The sequence below is a fragment of the Haliotis rufescens genome, unplaced genomic scaffold, assembly GCF_023055435.1.
Source record: "Haliotis rufescens isolate VD_foot unplaced genomic scaffold, xgHalRufe1.0.p SCAF_19, whole genome shotgun sequence".
NCBI classification, from domain to species: Eukaryota; Metazoa; Mollusca; class Gastropoda; order Lepetellida; family Haliotidae; genus Haliotis; species Haliotis rufescens.
In genome coordinates this window covers 11,757,680-11,783,279 of record NW_025963879.1, presented here as the reverse complement: position 1 = coordinate 11,783,279, position 25,600 = coordinate 11,757,680, and the positions used below count along the sequence as shown (strand labels likewise).

General features: G+C 39.8%; 1 protein-coding gene across 1 annotated transcript; it reads left to right on the top strand.

The window, feature by feature from the left end:
- Positions 1-12,767: 12,767 nt before the first annotated feature.
- On the top strand, positions 12,768-15,648 carry LOC124138935. The gene is made up of 3 exons (XM_046505845.2): positions 12,768-13,058; positions 14,327-14,494; positions 15,090-15,648. Exons 1-3 carry the CDS (start codon positions 12,842-12,844, stop codon positions 15,305-15,307), a joined length of 603 nt encoding a protein of 200 aa, XP_046361801.1. The 5' UTR covers positions 12,768-12,841; the 3' UTR covers positions 15,308-15,648.
- The last annotated feature ends 9,952 nt before the right edge of the window (positions 15,649-25,600 follow it).

Below are 25,600 nucleotides of genomic sequence, written 5' to 3'. Positions count from 1 at the left end.
TTACAAAGTGCAGTCAGATGTACACACAGCGACAAAATGAAACAAGGTAACAATTCCGATATATTTCGGTCAAATCCAACGGTTTTAAATTGGGGATAAGGACACAAGCCACAGCTAGATGTCTACAAGCACAGATATGGAAACTGATCCTACTAGGCTTAAAATGTGTGTCCTCGCTCAATTGTTTCCCAAATAACATATCCAAAGGTGCCCAAACTTGTAAAATGTCTCAGCTGCGTCCCACTGATATTCAGTATCTTAGACTATTGTTTTGTTTTGATTTTCTTCATATTCCCGATGGTTAATCCCGATTCGATCGCCGCCTGACAAGGGCGATGACGCATTGTGTTTTGGAAACACTGTACCTATTCTTTTAGCATATATTTGAGTCTTTATATGTATATGTCCACAACATACGCCGTTTTTATCCGTTGGCTTTATCCTGCCGAGAAAACTTCCCATTATATGATAAAGTGAGATCTATGGATCCAGGAATGGATTAGCGTCTCAATAGTCTCAGTCAGGGTCTCAACTCTTCCCCAATGTGTGTACTGTCCCACAGACTGCGCAACACGTCCATAAAAGGGCCCTTAAGTTGCAGCAGTGGTGGCGGAGTATAAGGGATTTATTCTCCCGCTCAGAAATATATTTCCCTCGAAGACGGGATACACGTGAAGATCACGCGAACCAATCAGATCTCGTCATTCTGAAATGGAGGTATGCTAAAGTATTATATCAAGATCACGTGAACCAATCAGATCTCATTATTCTGAAATGGAGGTATGATAAAGTATTATATCAAGATCACGTGAACCAATCAGATCTCGTCATTCTGAAATGGAGGCATGCTAAAGTATTATATCAAGATCACGTGAACCAATCAGATCTCATTAGTCTGACATGGAGGTATGATAACAATATTTATCGGATCCAGTTCACCAAATCTTAATTCGGCAAAGGATACCACCCACAACTTCGAATCGACTATGTGACGAGAAATTAACTTGACACAGAAGTGGTAGGGTGTGTTTTTAAAATAGAATTTGGAATCTGAGCTTTTAAAGACCATACACGTATCTATAAAGACAAGGAATGTTCGCTGAATTTGTAGTTGACTTTATCCACCAACAAATTAAAACTGGATGGTTACCCATTTCAAAGCACCAAGTTATTCTCTTTTCCCTTTTCTCACTTTTGCAGTATTCCATATATACGTGGTCTAAATCTTTGTTTACCTTTTGAAGCTCTTGCTTCCTCGTAAAACCGTCAATTAAAGACCTCATCGTGGAAATCAATTTGGAGCAAATACACATGATGACACAATGGTGGATGGATATAAACTGAATGGCACCTGTCCTGAAGGCGGGGACATACAAGGGTTAGTTTGTTTTTGACTGGTGGAGAGCGCCACATTGGTTTCTCTGAAAGTTTTAAAAATGAAATGAGAGTTATTTACTCTTGACATGTTTTAACCAATCGCCTGTCCCATTCTGTGACTTAGTCATGTTTCGTAATGTAGATATTCCATGCACTTGTTCATTTTGTTTTTAAAAGAGCAAAAGATATAATAATCACTAAAATCATTATTTTTACCAGCTATTGCAAATTAGCTGTTACTCTGTTACTCTCAAACAAAGTATACTGTAATAGATGCAGTTGATGTTTGTTTGATGTACTTACATTGATCAAAACGTATATAGATGTATGTACTCCTTTGCATTGATTAATGAATATTTTGTTTGGTATGTTAATTTTACCCAGGTCTGTGATTATTTTGTCTTCCTGGTCATGCTGACAGTGAGAGAAGTTCACTTTGCCATTTTATTTGAAATATTCCTTGGTCACTAAAATAAATCTTTTATGAGATGTAGTTCACTGAACATACAGATTGTGAAATGCCGAAATATTTTGTAACTTCATGTACACTGATTAAGTGAAATATTACTCATACTCGACCCTCTTAGAATAGGTCTGAGCAACACATGCTTGTCGGAAGACTAACGGGATCGGGTGATCAGGCTCGCTGACTTGGTTGATGCATGTCATTGAACCCCAATTGCGTGGATTGATGCTCATGATATCAATCACTGGATTGTTTGGTCCAGACTCGATTATTTACAGACTGCCGTCATGTAGCTGGCATATTGCTGAATGTGGCGTTAAACAACAAACCAAGCAGCCAACCAACCTTTGAACCCCCCCCATTTAAAAAATGCTAGATCCGCCCTGCAACACACAAACATTACTCATACTCATGGGCTGTTATGAGCTGATTATGGCTGAAATCATGAGGATCTTGATGATGGGGTCATGAACTGTATTTTTTATAAACTTTCTCTCTGATAAAGATGTGCGTGTATTTGTTCCTTTGATTTAAATACCTTTTCTGAACAGCAAAGTCCAGTACATAATCTGGTTCAACTTTGGCTACTGACAAAGCAGACTTCTCAATCAGTTGCAGTCTCTTCAACTTGTCTTCTAAATCCGTCACTTGTAATCGCTCCATACTTTCCTCTACTTTTGTCTCAAATTCCATTGTATAAAACAGCTGTCGCGTTCTCCCAAATCACATTTTCCACAGTTGTTTACAAATCAACAAAACACACGTGAGAAAGCTTCCCTATTGGATGTCTATAATCCGGGTGACCTAGATCTACGCACAAGATATTAACAAGACGAAACCAAAAGTAAAGTTCTCCGTAGGGTTTCTTCATTTTCAACGAGTAACATAATCTCGCACCTCGGATTATCTGTCCCTCGTAGATAGTGCTGCAAGTCCCTCGCCAAATGGTCGGGATTACCACTTTTCATTCACGGGACAGATAATCCGTAATTCCTCGTAGTTCGTTGGTTAGTGTCTAGATTTTGAGTGAGTGAGTGAGTTGGGTTTAACGCCGTTTTTAACAGTATTCCAGTTATATCGCGGCGTGTCAGCTTAATGAGGGAGGAAAGCCCGAAATGATGCAGGTCTCAGACGTTTACCACTTCGGTGAAACCCACGAGCACGGATATGGTGCTGACAAGCCTAGAAACATAATCGGGGCGAACCGGGATTCGAACCTACAATCCTAGGTTCACTCCATTACAAAATGCGGATCAGAAAGAAGTTTGGAAACATTTTCGCAGATTAATCTTTTCATAAGATAATTGTATATATGCCTGATGACTACACACGTCTACACGTGAGTGTACGTTGATTGTTTTTGGTATTTAGGCTCATTGGTACAAGCTGTAGAACAATACATGGGCTAAACTACTTCAATTTGACAATGGACTTATGTGAAGATCGTTAGCTGGGGCAAGTTGGCATACAGGTTTTCCATCTGAGGTATATGGACTATGACACATTTTGACGTTTGTCGGACTGTATTATAGACATGACGTGCACTGGCGGACGACTTCCATAATCGTTGGGACACCATTGGGGACGTCGTATTAACATATGACATTCATTATAGTTTGACCCTCATTCACAGAAGGTTCGTGCTCATTTGAAGACCCGTGAAGATCCGGGGTAGAATTGGTCTTCAGCAGCCCATGCTTGCCGTAAAAGGCAACTAGTCCTGTCGTAAGAGGCGATTAACGGGATCGGGTGGTTAGGCTTGCCGACTCGGTTGATGCATGTCACTGTATCCAAATTGCGTGGATCGCAATCACTGGATTGTCTGGTCCAGACTCGATTATTTACAGACCGCCCTCATATAGCTAGAATATTGCTGAGCGTTGCGTTAAACAACAAATAAACAAACAAACTCCATTGAACTCACACAAAATAAAACATTAAAGTCAATACTTAAATTATTTTTGATGATACATTGTACGCATCATGCATCGTGTTAACTTTTCTTGAATTTGAGGGGCTCGGTGACGTCATTGTATGTTTGGAGTGATTTACAATTACGTACGTTTGGGTGTGAGTAACTATGAGCCTGTCGCTTCCGATGTGTTTCTTTACACGTGTTAAGCGATATAACTGAGTGCATTCATCGATGGCATTGGCGTTAAAATCGCGAACACGTCCCTTTTGAAATAAATATTGTTTTAATGTCGAAAGCGCATAGGACAAATTTAGAGAATTGATCCTATCCTTGGAAAATATGCAGTAAAAACAAAAAGCATACTATTCATAAATGTAGACAGTTGACAATATAATATACAGTGCGAAAACGATGCAGATAATCTCTACGTTTTACAGAACGGACAATACACAGAAACTGTCAACAAATTAATTAAGGCGCTCGGAACCTTTTCGTGACTGTACATTAACAGTTGTAGAGACTTCAGCAAACGTGCTATAGATTCAGGAAGAAGTGGTTTCGTAGAACGCGGGTAAACTGAAAATGGGAATTCCGTTCGATACCAAGACACCTGCCAGCCGATGTTTTTGATTATAGCTGCACCAGGAACACATCCTCCGTCCCGACAACATGTAGGTCAGAGTGCCAGCCAGGACACGGCTGTATAGGAATTACGCAGCTGCGTCATACCGGAGCAGCAAGTCGGGGGTCAAGCGGTCAGCTCAAGGGTCCGGGGTGCAGAATGTGCAGGCTGTGGGTTCAAACTTTGAATTCGCCAAGTGTTCGAGTTTCTGTGCCACTTAGGTACTTTCTCACACATTCACAAAGGCTAAAGGCTATAGTCTGTGATTCAGAACCTGACACAAATATATCTAAACAGCCTTTGCAAGTCTATAATAGTCGGCAAGTCTAGATTGCTGCAGTATCTGAAAGTGAAGAGTCTCTGGGCTAATTTTATTATAAACTAGTGTCCAAAAGAAACGATACCACCTGTTTGCAAGGACATAAAAGAAAAACTAAACAATGCAGAAGTTTGGGATTGGTGTTATGCTTTTGAGAAATCCTTTCACAACTGTACAAAAATTTCATTTCAATAAAATCTGTACAACCAATATGACAAGCCTTTAAAGATGGGTGGGGTCGAAAAATGAACATTTCGTTAGAGCACTGATCACAGAAACAACGGGAAATGTCACACCACACGTCTCAAAGTCAAGTCAGTAGCGGGTATGTCCACCGTGAACATCAATACATGCCAGAACACGTCTACGGACTGATGACGTCAAACGTCTGATGACGTTGGGAGTGATGCGTTGCCATTCCTCGAGAAGACATCGTTCCAAGTCCTGGACGTTGACTGGAGGCACACGGCGACGTCGGATTTGCCGATCGAGGTGGTCCCATAAGTGCTCGATGGGATTCATGTCCGGTGAACATGCGGGCCATGGCAAAACCTGTACGTTGGCGTTGGCAAGGAAGTTCTGTGTCAATCTTGCTGTGTGTGGCCTTGCATTGTCATGTTGGAAAAGGAGTCCACGAGGCTGTTGCTGAATAAAGGGCACCACAACAGGCCGTAGGATGTCATCAAGATAACGCTGTTCATTCAGGTTTCCACGAATTACGACAAGCACCGTTTTGACGTCACCACATATGCCACCCCAAACTATTAACCCTCCACCTCCAAACGGCCGGACCTGTTGGATACAGTTAGGCGCCAAACGTTCACCAAATCGTCGGTATACAAGCTGCCGTCCATCGTTTCTGAAGATGAGGAATCTGCTCTCGTCAGAGAACATAACACGTGCCCAGTCCCGCCGTTGCCAACGTCGAACTCGCCTGGCCCAGATCAGTCTGTTGTTCCGGTGTCGAGGCGTCAGGAGCGGTCCGCGGTAGGGATGACGTGGCCGGATACCATACTGCCGTAGTCTCCTGTAGACGGTCTGTCGACTGATCCTGTGTCCCAGTGCTGTAGCCGCCGTGGACGTCGCTGTTACGGTGCCGTTCCTCAGGTGTAATACCCGGATGTAACGATCTTCACGGGGCGTGGTTACTCGTGGTCTTCCACTCCTGGGCCTGTCTGACGTCTGACCTGTCTGACGTAACCGCTGCATCAACCTGGTGATAGTGATGCGTGCGCAGCCCAACCTTCTGGCGACGTCGACGTGTGACGCTCCTTGTTGGACCATTCCAACGGCTCTCTCTCTCCCTCGATGGCTGTCAAACGTGGCATATCTTGTGTTCTTTTTGTTGCTGTGATATCAACGTGTCTGATCAGCCGTTTTATACAGTTTTTCTGCACGTGCAGAACATGCTAGAGAGGGAAATGTCACTTTCACGAAATTTACGTTTTTTCCCGGAAGTGATCACGTGTTCCCGAAATTTTTTTATCGACTATGCTGTGTTTGGGATGTGCAATACGAATTGGCATGTTTTCATACTTGACAATTCACTTAGTAAAAAACAATTTTGAAAATAAGTTGGTATCGTTTCTTTTGGACACTAGTTTATTTTATTAAGACAATTAAGATAATTCATTTTCCGTTAGATATGTTTATTTCAGAGACCAGATGTTAGTCTAGCTATATGCCTCTATATTTGTTTTGTAGGATTCGAAGAGTTCGTCATCATATGAAGCCTCCAAAAGAGAGTACACGTTGTTTAAGTGTAGTTATTTATATAGTTGTATGGTTATATATGAATATATGCTCCTATTCTCCTGATAATGTGTTTATTAGTTATTAGTTGACGCAGTAATTACATATCGTTTTACTATCCTCGATATGGGCATTTGTTGAATTGTGGTCTTACAGGTGACCTTTCGTGTGTTGCATTTGTGATGTATAATGCACGGTCGGCATATATTGTAATAGAGAATGGGGAGTATCTAACTGCACACACATCATTTGTGTGCCAAGTTTAATGAGCACACGGAAGGAATAAAAATAAGTTCAATACTGATGACACCGTTAGAATATTTTTTACCAATTTCTCTTCCAATGCAAGTTAGGATGCACGGGGTGTCTTTTTCGTCCGCTTTCCCAAAAAGTCCCGCTGAACACTCTGTATTAATCTCTGCTATATAGCCCGACATGGAGTCGTTGTTTTACAATTTTTATTATCCCAACAAAATCTATTTGACATATAAAAACAAGCATAATTATATGCAGGTACAAGTGTAAATGACTGCTTGTATATTAGGTGCCTTTAATTTTAAGTCATTGAATCTAATCCCTAAATGACTCTCTCTTTCTCACCACACGGCAGTTGTTATTAGTGATGTGTTTAAATGTGTTCTTCTTGTTTAAGGTGAAAATACATAATTATAATTATACAACACTTAGATCCTTAGATCAATTCTAACTGAAATGAGTGAGTGAGTATGGTTTTACGCCGCTTTTAGCAATATTCCAGCAACATCACGGCGGGCCTAACTGAAATGAGCCAGCTGTACTATTTTAGAATTGATCAATAAAGGAAAGGACATTTCTGCATTCAGCTAATATTTTAACATCTGTATTCATTTATTACTAAGTTGATAATGGTAGTCATGCATATCATAAACCTATTATGTGTATCTGTCAACAACATCAGCAACAGCAACATATATTCAGTTGTTTAGAGACGGTGTTTGCTTCTTATCATGGACATATTGCCTATTGATAAATAATAATGGACATATAGTAATCTTGTCCTGATAATAAAATCACTAGCTAAAAAGGATGTGATGATGCTTAAGAAAGCCAAACAACAACAACAACAACAACAACTACAACAACAAAAAAAACAACAACATTAAAACAAACATTACTTTGTTGTGACCCAAACAATACCATTCTACTAATTCAACCGCCTCATGCCTTCAAATATATTGTGCAGTGTTACAGAAAGTGTGCCTCGGTTTGTGACAACTATGCTCCGCAACTCGACGTTTGTAGAAGAGTCGCGGTGTTTTAATCTGTCACTTATATATATTTGCATAAATCGATGTGTTGCAGGTAATCAGATTCAGGGCAGTGTGGACAACTGATGACGTTAAGCAGCTCAACAAAGAGTGTCTACCTTTCCCCTCAGTATATACACACACGGTCTCTTGGTGATGTAAACAGCTGACGTAACACTGGGCTCTTAATAATGGTGACATTGTGGTCAGTTGCCATGGTGATAAGATATGGGTCACCAAGCAACACCCGGGGACGTGAAACATGTGATTGACCTACACATACCATTTTGTTACAAACCATTTTACACAGTGTAGAGCACGCCACCACCACCACCACCACCGCCACCATCATCATCATCATCATCATCATCCTCATCGTCACCATCATCATCATCATCATCATCCTCATCATCCTCATCGTCATCGTCACCATCATCATCATCATCATCATCCTCATCGTCATCATCATCATCATCATCATCGTCATCATCATCATCATCATCCTCATCGTCACCATCATCATCATCATCCTCATCCTCATCGTCACCGTCACCATCATCATCATCATCATCATCCTCATCGTCATCATCATCATCATCATCATCATCATCATCCTCCTCATCATCCTCATCGTCACCATCATCATCATCATCATCATCCTCATCGTCATCGTCACCATCATCATCATCATCATCATCCTCATCGTCATCGTCACCATCATCATCATCGTCATCATCATCATCGTCATCATCATCGTCATCGTCATCGTCATCGTCATCGTCATCATCATCATCATCGTCATCATCATCATCATCATCATCATCATCGTCACCATCATCATCATCATCATCCTCCTCATCGTCATCGTCACCATCATCATCATCGTCATCATCATCATCGTCATCATCATCATCATCGTCATCGTCATCGTCATCGTCATCATCGTCATCATCATCATCTTACTTACTTTTTAAGAAGCTTTGCTCATAGTTAAACATTTAATCTAGCACACTTTACCCTTGATAACATCTTTTAACTCTGTGTAGGCCCGTTTCTCGGTCAAAGTGGAGAAGAAAATGAATAATAAAAAACATAAGTATAACGACAAACACGTTTTCCTATCTGTACACCATTTCTCTTTCAACAGAGAGTTTATAAGACTCTCTGCTTTACGAATATACCATTCGGATACGAGTATACAGTCAAACACCGTTGTATCGAACTTAGGGCTGACTCGAAGTAAAAGCTTCGTCTCTGTGTATTCCTTCTTTATTCAGCATTTCCGTTGTGTCGAACCTCGAATAACTCAAAGTCTTCCGAGAATGCATCTTGTCTGGATAGTAAGTATGTATACACTTTTAGCGGCCTGTTTAAAGAGATTGGCATAGTGTAAACCTGTAACATTATATGCGAGTTCGTTTTCGGTAAGAGGCTCTTAATCGGTTTAAACTAGGATTCGAACTCATGTACACAGCGGAACCTTGCAGTTCTTTGCACTAAGAGTTGAATTTGAAATTGCGATCCTCATGTTCCTTGAGACGCCACGGGCACGTCACGCGTTGTGGAATACTCACTGATATGATGTATGTTATATCGCATGTGATATCTCTACAAAATACATTATACATTTTACATTTTAGACCCATCAAACATGGGTGTGTACTTTCTTTTGCACTGCAGTACAGTTAAAGGTGTCGTCTCAAACAGAATGGCAACTGGGAACGCCGTGGATATATTTTCCCGCATATACATTCACATATGTTGCTGTATCATTCAGAGCCAGGAGTTGAGTTGAATCCCAGTGTCTAATTATGATACCATGCTGGTTGGTGTCACTGCGGGGGGAAACTGTTCAAAAGACCGGAGTCACTTTGAGATTGTATCACACACTAAGCTGGCAAGGCGTCATATAAATGAAATACTGATTCATAAACTAAACTGATTCACAACCCAAAGCCCCCTTTATTTCTGACATTGATTAAGATTTATGGCCTAGGAGCAACAAAGGTATTAAAGATAATGTGGGAGTGAGGCTATTCCTTGAACCTGGGACCAGGATGTTCTATATTCCTCAGAAATAAACATTAAGCATAAACACTTCTCAACGTATCTAAGACTGACACGCTTGTGCAGGATTGCCAGTGGTTTTGTCATGTCCATTACTTCATTACTTTGGTATTCATGGGGTATTTAGATATTGTTTGCATCTGAGTATAAATACGCGTTATGTGGAAGGGTTGTCCTCGTTAGAAGATAAGGGCACCCCCATCCCCGCCCCGCTCCACCTTCAACCCATTGAACATGCATGTTAAAAGTGACAAAAGTATAATTATTAGAAAAACAAGTTTCGTTCCAGGCTGCAATGAACGACATCCTGAGAAACCTAAAGACTGTGCACGGCTGCCTCGCCTCATTTAGCAGAAAGCCCTTGTTTCCTGTATACTCATTGCACATCTGCCTTATGTATATGAATTCGGTTTGACTGATGTCTGCAACTGGACTCTCGTTAAAGTAACCTTTATACACAACTCGTTCACTGGCTGTGTCTCTCTATACCTCCGACAAACAACACAACAATGTATTAAAATGAGAGTTGGGGAATCAGCTCGCTTAGCAGAGGTACCGCTGTACACGACCAACGCACACAACACAAGACCTGAGTGAAAAAACAGTCAGTTTATTAGACAGCCACATAATCTTATATATTATCAGTCAATTAGAAATGTTTACAATCAATTATTATAGAATGTTTGCAATCAGTAATAGAAGTACATATATGCGAAGTTCATGATGAACATGATATAAAATGATTACACAAGATACATACAACATTAGTCACGATACATATTCGTAAGGTACAAAACGTAATAAAACAGTTTTATGATTGAATCTGGTATACCCGACACACTCTAACCTATACATTACCCGAGTGGGCATTCACACAAGATACATTCAGTTCAGCCACAATACATATTCCAAACGGTAAACAATGTAATTAAATTAACAGAATTGGCATTATTTATACACAGAAGTAGTACAATGGGATACACAGGTATGACATTTTCAGTTACCAAACAGACTTGAAGCATTTGCCAATGGTAATATCAATAGTTGAGATTTAACATATTTCAATAAAGTAACGTGAGTGAATAAACAGTCAGTTAAATAGACAGCCACAGATGAATTGTGACTGTCTGTCGTCCGTCTTTATACCTATTCTAGGCACTACAGATAATCTCACTTACTGATTAAAGTTGTTATTGCGAACTTTAGTGGCGCTATCTATAGATAGAATTATATACATGTAATTGAGTTTGATCGAGGCATTAATGATAAAGGTGTTTCTGGGTGAAGTTCCTGGTATGCCACGAATGTATACGTGGTACGTGTTATTTGTTAAGGGTGGATGATGAAGATATTAACGTCTTATATGTGTTTGCCTCACTCTATCAGACCAGCACCATGAGAGATGCGGGTCCTGTCCGATATGCGTTATCGGGTTGACCATTGGCAGTCTAAAGAACGTGGTCGTTAGTTGTAATATTCCCTTATTTCACAATTTCCAATTCTTAATATGTGGCATTGAATGTGATAAAATATTTGTAAAACTTTGTTCAATTTCCCATGTTAATAAATGTAAAGTGCACTCAAAGCGAAATATAAGTGATCGTCCTTTGTATCATATCGTGATATGTACGAAGCATTTAGCTCAAGAATTCAAGTGTATGAGTGTACGAACTGTAATTTAATTACAATTATCAATTTTCAGTTATCCAAGTAAATTAATGTGTCATCTATTGTGCGTATTATAAATACCCCTCCTGTTATTAACACGCATCTAGTGACGCATGGGTTATGCCCACGAGTGATGGCTTGCCTGCTAGATGTGACAATGATTGATACAGGCCTTGGCAGTGGACGGCCGCACAACCCCAGACTACGATGTGTAACGTGTTTATGACACATTTCTCCAAGAAGATTGTCTGGACTGACAGATAGAGTGCGTCATGTCGAGTCAACAACAACGCATTTCGCTGTTGATGTAGTGAGACAACACCCGTGAACCATATTATTTTGTTTTGTGTTTAACCCCATTGTTCTGGTTTTGAGGATCATCATACAGCTCATTTACATATCAGTGTAAGACTATATAGGCTTTATTAGAAGATCGGGTCTTGTGTGCTGGATATAGTGTATCAAACTTAGGACCCAATAACTCTTATTTATTTAATATTAGAATTATGATTAAGCCTAATCGTCCCAGTTTCATTAGCAATTACGAAATATGCATATATTGCAAGTTGGTTAGTAACACTTATTGGAATAGTGACATTATATGTCAAATACAAAATATAATATTCAGTTACTGTCCATATTTGAAAATGTTTTGTAATAGGTAACGAAAAGGATAGACCTCTGTTTTTAGGAACATATACTTTCTTTCAAGGCCAATATTTTTCTACAGATGAATAAAATTGCTTCTTGTCGTTTAATATCTGTAAATGAAAAATATTAATTACAATTACGTTTTTTTATTATTAATCATTGTTCCCCATTTATAATTTAGCACATAGAACATATTAAGTCTTCTATGGGATGATAATGCCAAGATATGTTATAAACCTTCTATAAAGAAATTACACTTTGCAAATATACCTTGTAGATATGCATTGTTGGCATACATTTTGTAAACAACAGTGCGGTGCAAGGTTTAATCGACGGTTTCCTTTTTTGCGACTCAGCGAAAGTTCCTGATTAATGTGTTAGTGATATATTTTTGGGTCACGTGATTTACCGAGTCAAAGTATGTTTACTTATGTATTTTTCTGAGAGGTCAAAGGTTACAGCTTGGGCAAGAAACGGGGATTTCCGAGAATCAGTTATGAGTCACAAATCGCCCATTCCATCTTCTGCCGGGACCAGCCAATAAAAAGTGGGTAGCCATTTTTAACCAATCAGAAGAAATGACTTACTAAGAGCAGACGACAGCTGAAGATGGAATATCCGGTTCGAGTATTATATATAATGGTAGTTGGTGTTGTTGGATTTTATTCCGGCCCCTCCATTGCTAGAGTGACAGACAAAGTTGGGAAACTTTAAGAAGATGGACGCCAAGCTCTTGCTCCTGTTTGTGTCGTCTGCTGTACTTGCCTTGTCGTCCGGTGTCAGCGTTCTCACAACTAAAGCTCCCGATGTCGTCACCCCCGACACAAACGCCGTCGCCCCTGCATATTATGATGGTGTCGACCTGACCACTTTGTCGGATGATGAACTTAACGCCCTCGTTGACGCCGAGGACGAAATACTGAAAGGAGAGCTAGGTGAGTTCTAGTGTATTTAACATGAAACTGCAAAATGTGTTACCACCTGGTTATATGCTGATTTGTAGGGTTTAAATTCGAACTAAACTGACAATACGATTGAATTGATAGTGATGTAACGATATACTGATGCACCAGGCAATTGCAAAGCGTATCGATACGAGTCCATTGATCGTCATGTTTTGAAATATCGAATGCACATCGGTGTACGCATCGCGATAGAGGCACTACATATTGAAATAAACCGCTCTATTGTTTCAAACTGGAAACATTCATCCCCGGAGTAATTGATTAATTATCTACTCCAGATCCTCGATTTTCCTATGTATTATATCCCCTATGCATTAGTTATCACAGTCGTATGGAGATGCAATGTAAACTGGATAATCGAGGAATATATATGGACACCTGATATGGGAATATATGTACGGAGTTCTATTTATGATATTCGATGGCCTCAGATCGCGTTTTGTCATGTGTTGTTTGTTGTAGTTTCCCGCCATCCTTCTGTCGCATTGTTACGGATTGTATTGTGGCGGTTTAAATAGCGCCGTGTCGTCTCTGTGTCAAACCTGGTAAATGTTTACAGAATCTAAAACAGGCGCAGATAAAGTTGGATTGGAATTGTTAACAGTATATGGTATAGGTGATATTTTTTTTAACAATCTTTACAAATGGGGAATATACAAGTAAAGAAACTGCGTTCACAATTCATGTGGTCATTTCTATACTTTTGCCGGGACGAACTGATAATTGTCAGTTAATCTGTCTTCATAGCCACGTTTACTGAAGTCACTTTCTAACGAGAGAGCGACTGAGAAACATGCACTGCCTCGTCATAAGAATGTCAAGAATATGTGGAACACAGTTATCATGTGAATTATTTCGTTTCAAGGAATGCCACTTCATTATAAAAGCAATATTACTATAACTTGTCATTATTAAGATTTTATACTTCTTTAGCCGTTAACACGATTCGGTTATAGGGAATCACGAGGAGTCATGAAGAGACTAATAAATTACCTATCTAATTACTTACCAGGTGTTTTTGTGTGTGTGAAAGTTTACAACTCGAAGAGGCTAACCACATTTGTGTGTGTCTAGTGTGGTGATTTTACGCGCGCTCTTCTAGATTCTTCTGGACCGCGTGATGTTTTTGGATAGCCGTGTACAGTTTTAAGAATTCAAATCATGGCTTATATTGTGTGCACGATTGCGATTGCGATTTTTAAATGTATCTATTTATATGTATCATTTGACCATTTCAGATATCAAGGCCTACCTCAATGCTGTTGCCGACAAACCCCGCCTCCACAAGCGATGGGTCCCACTGGCGCGTGCTGCCTTCTCTGTAGGGCGTTCTCTGTTCCGTAGCTTCTCCCGGGGTCGGGTCTCACGGAGCGGGTCGAGACTCACCCGGCAATATAATCGTCAAGGTGAGATTAATATCACTAACATATATCATAGATGTCCACATTCTGGAAATGTTGCGGGTTTTCTGTTTTAACACTCTTCTGTGGGATTAGAATCCAATAAATTGTTGGTGAAACAGTTAATACTGTAACAACAGCAGAAACAGCTGAATCGTTAGCAGGAACGGAGGCTGAACGCGGCGTACAGCATTGCTTCAGTTGTTTGCACTTCACAGTGTTTTAGATATTGAGAGAGTAAGCTCCTTGCGGCCGTTTACCACCAAAGCGCAGATGTAGTGTTGCTTGTTGCTTAACGCCACAGTTAGCAATATTCCAACTAAATGACGGCGGCCTGTAAAACAATCGTGTGATTGATATTATGAGAAGCATCCCACACTGTCTTGGTAACTTGGTAGCATCGAGAAGCCTAGTAGCAATAGAAATATCATTATCACTATTATTACCAGTATAACAGGTTCAGGATAAGGTCGACATTGATTCATCAAAATCGAATTAGTGTTTTTTCATATTCATAAGCATTATCACACCCAGTAGATTTTCTTGACAAATGCACTTGAACCAATATATCTCAGTCATTAATTTTTGAATATGTTTTCAGGGAGTTATGGTGATGCTGTTCGCGACTTCAACAGACTTAACCCTAGCGGTACTCGTCCCATCACTGGCAACAAGAACCTGCAGGGTATCACTGGCACGATGGGCCGACACCGTGTTACTGTACGCAACACAAGCAGCAATGGCAGACCCACTCTGGAAATCCGTTCCCCCAACACAAACGGCGGCTCTACCGTCCGGAAGTTCAGATACAACCCATAAATATGTATAATCGAGTTGGCATTTGCTAATTCAAGACAAGAAATAAATCCAGTCAGAGGGACACTTGCTTAACGTTTCGAACAAATGGTTATTATGAAGAAATGCTTCATTGTTTATATTTGATAACAACTGTAAGTAAAGAAATTTTTAACTGAAACATTTAATAATTCAGTCAGTTTTGTGTCCATTTGACATCGGAAGTGAGAGTGATCGTGAAGTTGAACGAATGTTACACATCTTCGATTGATGTGTCATAAGCAAGGAACACTGTATGAACGAGTAAATGTGAGTTCTTATATCTTTTTGTATGTGTATTTTCTTAATAAAAATTATCTATTTCATGCCTTTTCCTTGTTGACTTTGCATAATATCGTTAAAATAAATGTACCTAGTTCAAGCAATGTTGATGCCAATACATGATGAAGGCGGAAGGTCGCTTGTACGATCCTCTTCTGCGTCATACCAAAAGACGTAAAATATGGTACTTGTTGTTACCCTGCCTGGAGCTCGGCATTACGGGGATGAAACAAGGACTGGTCTGCCCGGAGTCACTATACTGTGTCTGATTGGAGTATCAATGTTAAACTGTGGTATGGTATCTCAGTGGGCCAGCACTGTAAAACCGACATAAGTCAGTCGAACAGTGACAACAGTCAATATAGTTCCAACTGAAAACTATTTCTTAGACAGTGGCGTAACGACGTGTATGCAAATATCAATTGCCTACACATACTGTTTCTATTGGCCTTTCGCTACAATCCATCGGTCCGCCCGCTGGAGTAACTGCCCTTTATCAAAGGGAAGTTAATTACTCGAACCCTAGTCGATGAGACGTCACATTTGTTTTAGATTCTTCGCGGCTAAAATTGTTATCAGCTCATAAAGTTACAAAGTGCAGCCAGATGTACACACAACGACAAAATTAAACAAGGTAACAATTCCGATACATTTCGGTCAAATCCAACGGTTTTATATTGGGGAAAAGGACACACACTGTATATGTCCACAACATACACCGTTTTTATCCGTTGGCTTTATCCTGCCGAGAAACCTTCCTTTTTTATGATAATGTGGGATCTATGGATCCAGAAATGGATTAGTCTCAGCTCTTCCCCAACCAATCAGATCCCGTCATTCTGAAATGGAGGCATGCTAAAGTATTATATCAAGATCACGTGAACCAATCAGATCTCATTATTCCGACATGGAGGTATGATAACAATATTTATCGGATACAGTTCACCAAACCTTAATTCAGCAAAGGCTACCATCCACAACTTCGAATCGGCTATGTGATAAGAAATTAACTTGACACGGAAGTGGCAGGGTGTGTTTTAAAATAGAATTCGGAATCTGAGCTTTTAAAGACCGCATACGTATCTATAAAGACAAGCAATGTTCGCTGAATTTGTAGTTGACTTTATCCACCAACGAATTAAAACTAGATGGTTACCCATTTCAAAGCACCAAGTTATTCTCTTTTCCCTTTTCTCATTTTTGCAGTATTCCATATATACGTGGTCTAAATCTTTGTTTACTTTTTGAAGCTCTTGCTTGCTCGTAAAACCGACCATTAAAGACCTCATCGTGGAAATCAATTTGGAGCAAATACACATGATGACACATTGGTGGTTGGATATAAACTGAATGGCACCTTTCCTGTTCTTCCTCGCCCTGAAGGCGGGGACGTATAAGGGTTAGTTTGTTTTTGACTGAAGGAGGGCGCCATATTGGTTTCTCTGACTGAAGGAGAGCGCCATATTGGTTTCTCTGAAAAAATTGGAGTTTTTAATATGAGATGAGAGTGACTTTATCTGGACATGTTTTAACCAATCGCTTGTCCCATTCTGTGACTTAGTCACGTTTCGTAATGTAGATAATCCATGCAATTTGTTCATTTTGTTTTTAAAAGTGCTAAATATGTTTAGGGGAAATATACCTCCTTTCGCTAAAGTTAACCGGTCTATATTTTGTAAGAATAAACTATTGCGCATCGAGCGATTATCTCCTTTAGCTATAGGCGTAGGATAGAGTTTTATCAGGCGTGACCTTGCAACGCTGTTCATCGTATCTTATTCAAGCTGCTGTGAGTGAGTGAGAATGGTTTCACGTCGCTTTTAACAATAATCCAGTAATATCACGGCGGGGAACACCAGAAATGGGCTTCACACGTTATACCCATGTGGGAAATCGAACTTGGTCTTCGGCTTGACGAACTAACGCTTTAACCACTAGGCTACCCCACTGCCCCCATCGCTGTGGCCTTACCACAGTTGATATGTGTGTAGCAGTGACATTTTGAGGGTATTTTAATGTCTTAACTTCGCTTCTACCACCTGGCATCTTCCCTACCGACTGCAAATAGGAAACCATCTAAACCTGAAAATGCTCATGGCTATCTTCCACAGGTACTACACCCATCTGCTTCAAAGTATCACTAAGTCCAGTGAGACTAAGATCGCCTACATCTGACTCTAAGGCTGGCATGATATCAGACCCTGGTTGCTCCTTCTGTTCTGGATCCTCCTCTTTGATACCTGCAAATCCCTCCATGGCTTATAGACCTAACTGCCCAACTACAAACTAAGTACCAGTACACTTATCCAAACACCACTAAAAGCCGTCTACAAAGCAAAACAAATGCTGCAGGGGAGTTAACTTAAAACTTAGTAGATGTACTGTACCAACTAAAGGGTTAGTTGAGTGATGAGTGCCTAAACAAGAAGAGTAAACGGGCAACAACAAGTATAATATTGGGTGCCTTGAAACTAAACTGTATTATTACCTAGTTGAGATTGAATAAATAATTAAATTGACTAAGTACTATTTAGGTAATTTAGTTAATATAAAACCAAGTTTGTTTTGATATACTAATTAAAGTGTAATTAAAGTGTACCTATCTGTAACTAAATAACTGACTAAGACCTGACACAACACAGGGACTACATACCAGTGACCAAATTCATCATGCAATCACACATGTCGCAATGTAACCATACGCATACCACAAATAACAAAGGCAAAAAATGAACCTATAAAATAAACATGGGCAATGAGAGGTCAATCAGGGCAACTACTAAATTCATTTTTGTTTCACAACCCGTAGATACACAAATATCACAGTGTTCAGATACATGTAAGTATAGATAAAAGTCAGACAATATAAAATATCACAGAATCAGTAAATGTCTAATACACCATGTCAATCTGTAATGTTCACTGGATCCCAGCTGTACACTAAAAGTTCAGTGCTGTAAAATGTTCACATGATTGTATAAACAATCTATTGATCCAGTGTTCATGGTGTACTGAGTTCAGCAAAGTAGCATTATCACAGCACGCTAATCAAAACAGGCAAAATAGATGTCACAAGGCAAAGACATGTAACTCACAGAAAGGCAGATCACAGGATGTAAACAAGTCAACTTCCGGTCACCCTCACATTTGACCTCTACGTCAGCAACATCCGGGACATTGGCAAGATCTGTGACATGAGCACCACCCGTTGCAATGTCATTGGCAGCATCGGAGACATGGGTGATATTGGCAAGATCCGAAACGACCTTAACATCCATGACATCTTGATCTTCAGTGACCGATGTGGACTCTGATTTTGATGGAGAATCACCAGTACGGTCAACTTCCACTGATTCAGTTTCTTCCTCAGTTCGATCTTGTACAACATCTTCAACAAAGATTAAATCACCTGCATCCTGTTGCTTCATTTCCGTCAGTTGAACTTCAGCACCAATCGTGTTACCTGTGGATGTATCACTGGCTGAAGAGACAGAATCAATATGAGGAGTAGATGAAACTGACAAAATAACCAAATGTTACAGCTGGTTAGACGCCAAGACATGACTTGCTGTGGGGTTGTGATCGGTTTTATTCAGATGACTAAATGTTGAAATGAAGAAATGACGAAACGGAGAAATGTGATTTAATCTTTGTTGAAGATGTTGTGCGAGATCGAACTGAGGAAGAAACTGAATCACTTATTTACTACACTACAGGAAAATGAACACGTGTGTATATACAAGCTAAAGGAGAAAAAATTATGCATGTACGATTCGTAACATATATTTATCTACTACAAGCTGTTAAAAAAATCTAATTATAAGAGGCAAAATAGCGGTGAGAATTACAGGAATGGATCACCAAATATAAGCAAAAACTGTTTTAATGTACGGCATTAAAGGAAATATCGCTTTCTCGCTCTATCGCTTTCTCGCTCTATCGCTCTATCGCTTTCTCGCTCCATCGCTTTATCGTTTTCTCGCTCTATCGCTTTCTTTAATGACTAACCATAGTCATATGAAAGAACCGGGTGTTCTATAACTTCTTTTGAATAGTATGTACTGTAAATCTTGAAATTAACGTTAGAGTTAATTATAAATGCAAAAATTGAGAGTAGATTTTATTAATTAAACTTTGCATTTATGTCTCAGAAATGACTGTTAATAAGACGGCCTCACTGCACACTTTGAATAGCGGAAATACCAACTTGAATATAAAACCAATCAACTATCTATTTCCACATTACGGTTACTGAGAAAAATATGTCATCCAAAAACTAGAAAGTACATAATAGACATCCGGTAGTATTACCATTGCTTGGGTGAGGACTTCCACTTTGATGACTTCTACTCCGCAAACAGAATAAACATTGATGAACCTGAGTGTTGTTTTTAGGAATACACTATTGTTTTGTAGGAAGTACGCACTACGCTAATGAGCGGTGTTATTTGCTGTTTGTTTTGATATCCTGGCCTGGGGGGCGGGGGATCCAATAAAACTCCTAAATAGGGCCATAAATCAATCAAATTTTTTTTTACGCAGAAATCCGTGGATTATTATAAAAGCATGTTCAAGTAGATAGTGAGAAAATTTCATCCATATGTATAATTTGAAATGTGACTGGAAAAATCTCAGCTCTCTTTTATGCTTAAAACCCACCTCAGCCTCCGCCCACTGAGGTCAGGTTTAACAATTCATTAATGTTTTACGTATATACTTTTTATCGTATAGAAACACATAACATATGCGACCCATATAGTGGTCAAGAGGGAATATTGCTATACCGCGAGAAAGCGATAGAGCGAGAAAGCGATAAAGCGAGAAAGAGACAGAGCGAGAAAGCGAGAAAGCGATGTCCCCTCTCGGCCACCATAGAATAGCTCTTTTTCGCACTACCTTTGCAGGCAGACAGATAGACAGACAGACAGACAGACAGACAGATAGTTTATTTATGTCTCGCCTCAATTTACATATAAAATGCTATAAAAATAAAATAAAATGAGCCACTCCTATTGGAGTTATGAGAGACAAACTACTAGAATTAGTATAACCATAGTTTAAAAACATTATCGAAGATAAAATTCTGTACAACATATATGAAAATTAAAAAATATATTAGGCTTTATATAAAATATTACTACGCAGCTGTAAAATTGCCTTGCAGGTTTTGGCACTAACCGTTACAACACTGGGACTGGCCAGAATAAAACAAACTTTCACAATATCACATTCATCTTTAAAACCACACCACACGTCATTACATTTATCTACTAAAACCTGTCGAACGTCATTATAAGTGGACATGAACATGGACTTCGTCTTCCACACACGTATCACAATAAAAGCACACTCTCTCGTTGATATGTAGGTTTGTATATCGCCCAGTCTCGACTCGTATTGGGGCTACACCACATCTGAATACAGCTAGAGAGCGTCTGTTAGACTTTGACATAGGAATCTGGTTAAAATAAGCAACATTATATTCGTTCTTCAGCTGATTATATAGTCGTAGCTTGTTGCCTTCGTTACCGCTTCGACTGTTCACTTTACTCACTGAAATTTTCCATTCCTCCTTGAAGCGTTGAAATACAGTATCTCTCACTTCACCTCCAATTTGACGATAGTTATACGTGTTATTTGTGGAGGTAAAAACAGATAGACCTAATTGTTTAAACTTCGTGTGTACTCTGAAGTTCCAGTTCCTCTTGTTGTTTAGTGCGTGTTTATTGGCCCACACAAATACTTTTCTTGTTAATCTATGTTGTAGAAGGGAGCTGCAACGTTTGTAGAACTTTGAGATAGTTTCCCATTGTCTTACTATTGGGGGAATCCACCCCATGTCTCAAGATACAGCATTATTCGGAGCAAACTTTCTCAATCCCATGAAAAATCGCATGGACTGCGTTGATACAGCTGACATTGTATGTTCCCCAGATAGCTGATCCATACTGCATTGTCGCCCACACCATGGAGTCATAGAGTTTAGTGTATGTATTGTACTGCATCCCTCCGAGAACCTCGAATTTTGATATCAGCAGCCCTAACGCTCTGTTAGCCAAACTTGCTATAGCTTGTCCCATTCTCCTATAGTCCAAGTGTTCAGAGAGGAGTAAACCCAGATAATTATAACTGTCGACAAATTCAATAACATTCGTCCCACACTCGAAACGCTGTTTAGTTTGACATACCGATGGATTCCTGAAGTGGATTAACTTGGACTTTCCTGCATTTATGTTCATTTTATTTTACGCGCCACTTATGGAGAACGTCGAACAACAGATTCATATTCTCCTCATTTTTTGTAATGAGTATGATGTCATCTGCATAAGCGAGGATACTGACGTTTTCGCCGTCGACTTCAACGCCTAGAGACATAGCATTTACCTTGTCAATCAGATCGTTCACATAGAGGTTAAATAAAAGCGGTGATAAAAGACAACCTTGTTTGAAGCCACATTTCACTTCGAACCATGGAGTGTATTGTCCATTTAGTCGTACACAGCATTTAACGTCTCTATACAGCGACACGATGTATAATTTGAAATGTGACTGGAAAAATCTCAGCTCTCTTTTATGCTTAAAACCCACCTCAGCCTCCGCCCACTGAAGTCAGGTTTAACAATTCATTAATGTTGTTTTACGTATATACTTTTTATCGTATAGAAACACATAACACATGCGACCCATATAGTGGCCAAGAGGGAATATTGCTATACCGCGAGAAAGCGATAGAGCGAGAAAGCGATAAAGCGATAAAGCAAGAAAGAGATAGAGCGAGAGAGCGAGAAAGCGAGAAGGCGATGTCCCCTCTCGGCCACCATATAATAGCTCTTTTGCGCACTACTTTTGCAATAAACAACACAAGAAAAACAACGGGTTTGATATGTGAAATTAGTAATTAAATGCTGCTTGCTGTGCATAGTTCAGCACAGTTACAAGTAGTTCACTGTATGTAAAGCGTGATTCATACCGTTTCATGCTGCGGTTTACGGTTCTGCATGGTAGAACTCTCTTTTCCCTGGTATTATCAATGAACCTATCTTGAAATCTTTTTTACCTCCTGCTCATTGAAACTTACAAGTGTGTGACCTATAATTCCCATAATTCAACTTTGCAGTCATGGATGGTTGCATCATATATATACGCATCAGTACATACAGGCACATCCAGTTATCTCGTTCAGGTGCAATGGAGGGCGCTCAGGGTCTGGCAGGTGAGACATATTTCATTTGTTTCGCAAACCTCGGACATGGGTGGGTGTATACAGATTGATCTACTTACTAAACCCACGACCTTTGAAGTGGTTTTCTTTAATAGGCCTGCATTTCAATGATGACGTTTGCAGTAGATTTTGCAAGTCATCTGGCTACACATCACCTGTCACGAGTATATTGGAAATAGGCTGTAACTGGTCTTCAGAATGCAACTGTTTGCCCTGATACCATATACAGACGGTGGATACATGCATGTTATATACTTGTCAAAAGAAGGTAAGAACTCACAATTTCATCACATGACTATAGTTAATCTGTCATGGCTGGTGAGTATTGCAACACATGAGGGTATTCTTTAACTTGTTTTGAGTAATATATATCAGATATATCAAGCAGGTTACACGTGTAGGTTGTTTGTGAACGATTTTGTAAGCAACATTTTAGCAACAATGCGGCGGGGAATAAAACCAAATGGCTTCACAATGCCCATGCAGGGACTCGAACCCGGATCTAACGCGTGACGAGCTAATTCTTTAACTATTAGGCTACCTCACCGCCACTTGTTTATGTAAATAGAACACAAGTTAGTATGGCAGAATAACAATGAATTCTGTTTGCAATGATTATGGGTCTAATTTCCAAACTACGGGATCGGGTGGTCAGGCTGGCTGAGTTTGTTAATGCATTTTACCGTACCCCACTCTCATACCACCGTTTTTTACCTGGAATATTAATGAACAACAAACAATCAGGATCATCCCAACTTTATCATCAACATGAAGGTGTATGTATTCCCGCCAGGCATTGATACCAAGACGAAACGTCGACCAGCGTCATGAGTAGCGTCACTTGCGTCACTTGACGTTACGTTCATTGACACGTCTCCAACCACGCTTATGGAGGAGGTTTAGGAGAATGCAATAAGATTACATGTGATCATCGTCTCTTGGCGTTACGCCTCCAACCATGCCTATAAGGGGGTTTAGGAGAATGCAAGAAGATTACACGTGCCCATCGTCACTTGGCGTTACGTTCGATGACAGATCTCCAACTACGCCAGTGAATAAGGTTTATGGTGAATGTAAGAAAATGACTCATGCCCATCGTCTCTTGACGTCGACGTTACGTTCATTGACACGTCTCTGACCATGCCCATGAAGGAGGTTTAGGTGGATCTAAAGAAATTAGACGTGGCCATCGTCTATTCACCACAGTGCCTACGTTTGTACCAGTGACGCCACATGGTGTTAAGATATTACAGCTTGTTTCAAACAGCTGTGTGCCTCACCGGGGTCGGATGTATCCATGACGATGACTGAATTATTAATTTTCAATAAATAGCTCAGTATCCGATATACAGCCCCTGATGCACGTGGGCGTGTAATTATCATCAAATATGCACAGAAGGAAAATCATATTCGATTTTCGACACCTCTACTTTAATAAAAAAAAACATAATAAAATCACGAATTATTTTTACTTTAATTCTTTTCGGTATCGACCCATAACAAAACATGAGTTACTTGTTATCACGTGATAACAACATACATGCGTATTCCACGAACTAGCCTTGTTCATAAAGATGGGGGATCTTGTATACAAACTTGCAGTGGAAAACTGTTCACTTGAAATGAGCATGAAAACCGCAAGTGAATTATTAAATAACAAGAGATTTTGACGTACGTCTATAATTAATCGTTGATTAAACATATATGCGACTGGCGGTCTTCAAAACTCCATAGAACTGAAGCCACTCCACACGTGTGGTATGCTGCATATAAGCTAGGCGTAATGGAGGGTCTGACATAGACTTTCAGAGGAAAACTGTTCGCTCGAAATTAAATTAAAAGAACATGGTAAGTGGCAAGAGATAGGGTATGCATGGTGTGGCTAGACTTACTGTACTCAGGCGACACAATAAGAGAAGTGAGGTTCGGCATGAACGGCTACAAAAACGATATCACCTAGCTGTAACAGGTGTGACAGATCTTTGCAGGTATATTAGACGCAGGCAATCTTTCGTATGTTTTACGTTCAACGGCACTAAATGAAATTTTAAGTTATGTTTAGAGAAGAATTTGTTTTAGAGGTCACGAAGTAGATCTTCATTCGTGTGGAAAACTATTCTATGTATATGGAAAGCCTCGCACGATCCTGCTGTGTGTATTATCGGAGGGCAGGGCGTCTGTCTGATCAATGACTTGCTGTTGCGTTTCGACGATATTGAACAGACCGCTGTTTAAAATCATACTGCTGACTCAACACGTTTTTGAACTCCAAAGATAGGCTTCTCCTACTAATTTCATGTCGCAATTTAGGCTAATTTGGTGAAGCATTAATGTCAGGATTTACAGTATATGATCAAAGAAAACAATGCAATGTCGTAACATTATGTTTATTACTGAATCGAAACGCTTTAACACTGTCGGTAATTTTTGTAAGCATTGTGAAAGAATTGGAAACAATTCTCAACAGAGATTCAACTTCCACGAGGGAATTTTGTTGCATAAATGGCGCTTAACATGTATTTCACATGCCGAATCCTGAACTTGTATCGTGACACACACGACAATAACCCAATCCACCAATCAATGGCAGGTCCCTATATACGCACATTAGAAAAGAAATGTACTAATTAATTGAATAATTACGCATCAATCGAGTATAATATCTACAAAATACGTTTGTATATATCTGATCATATCGCACAAACGCCACCACAAATCCCCACCGGCAGGGCATGGTCGGAAACTTCCCCTGACATGAGTGTGAAGATAGGCTG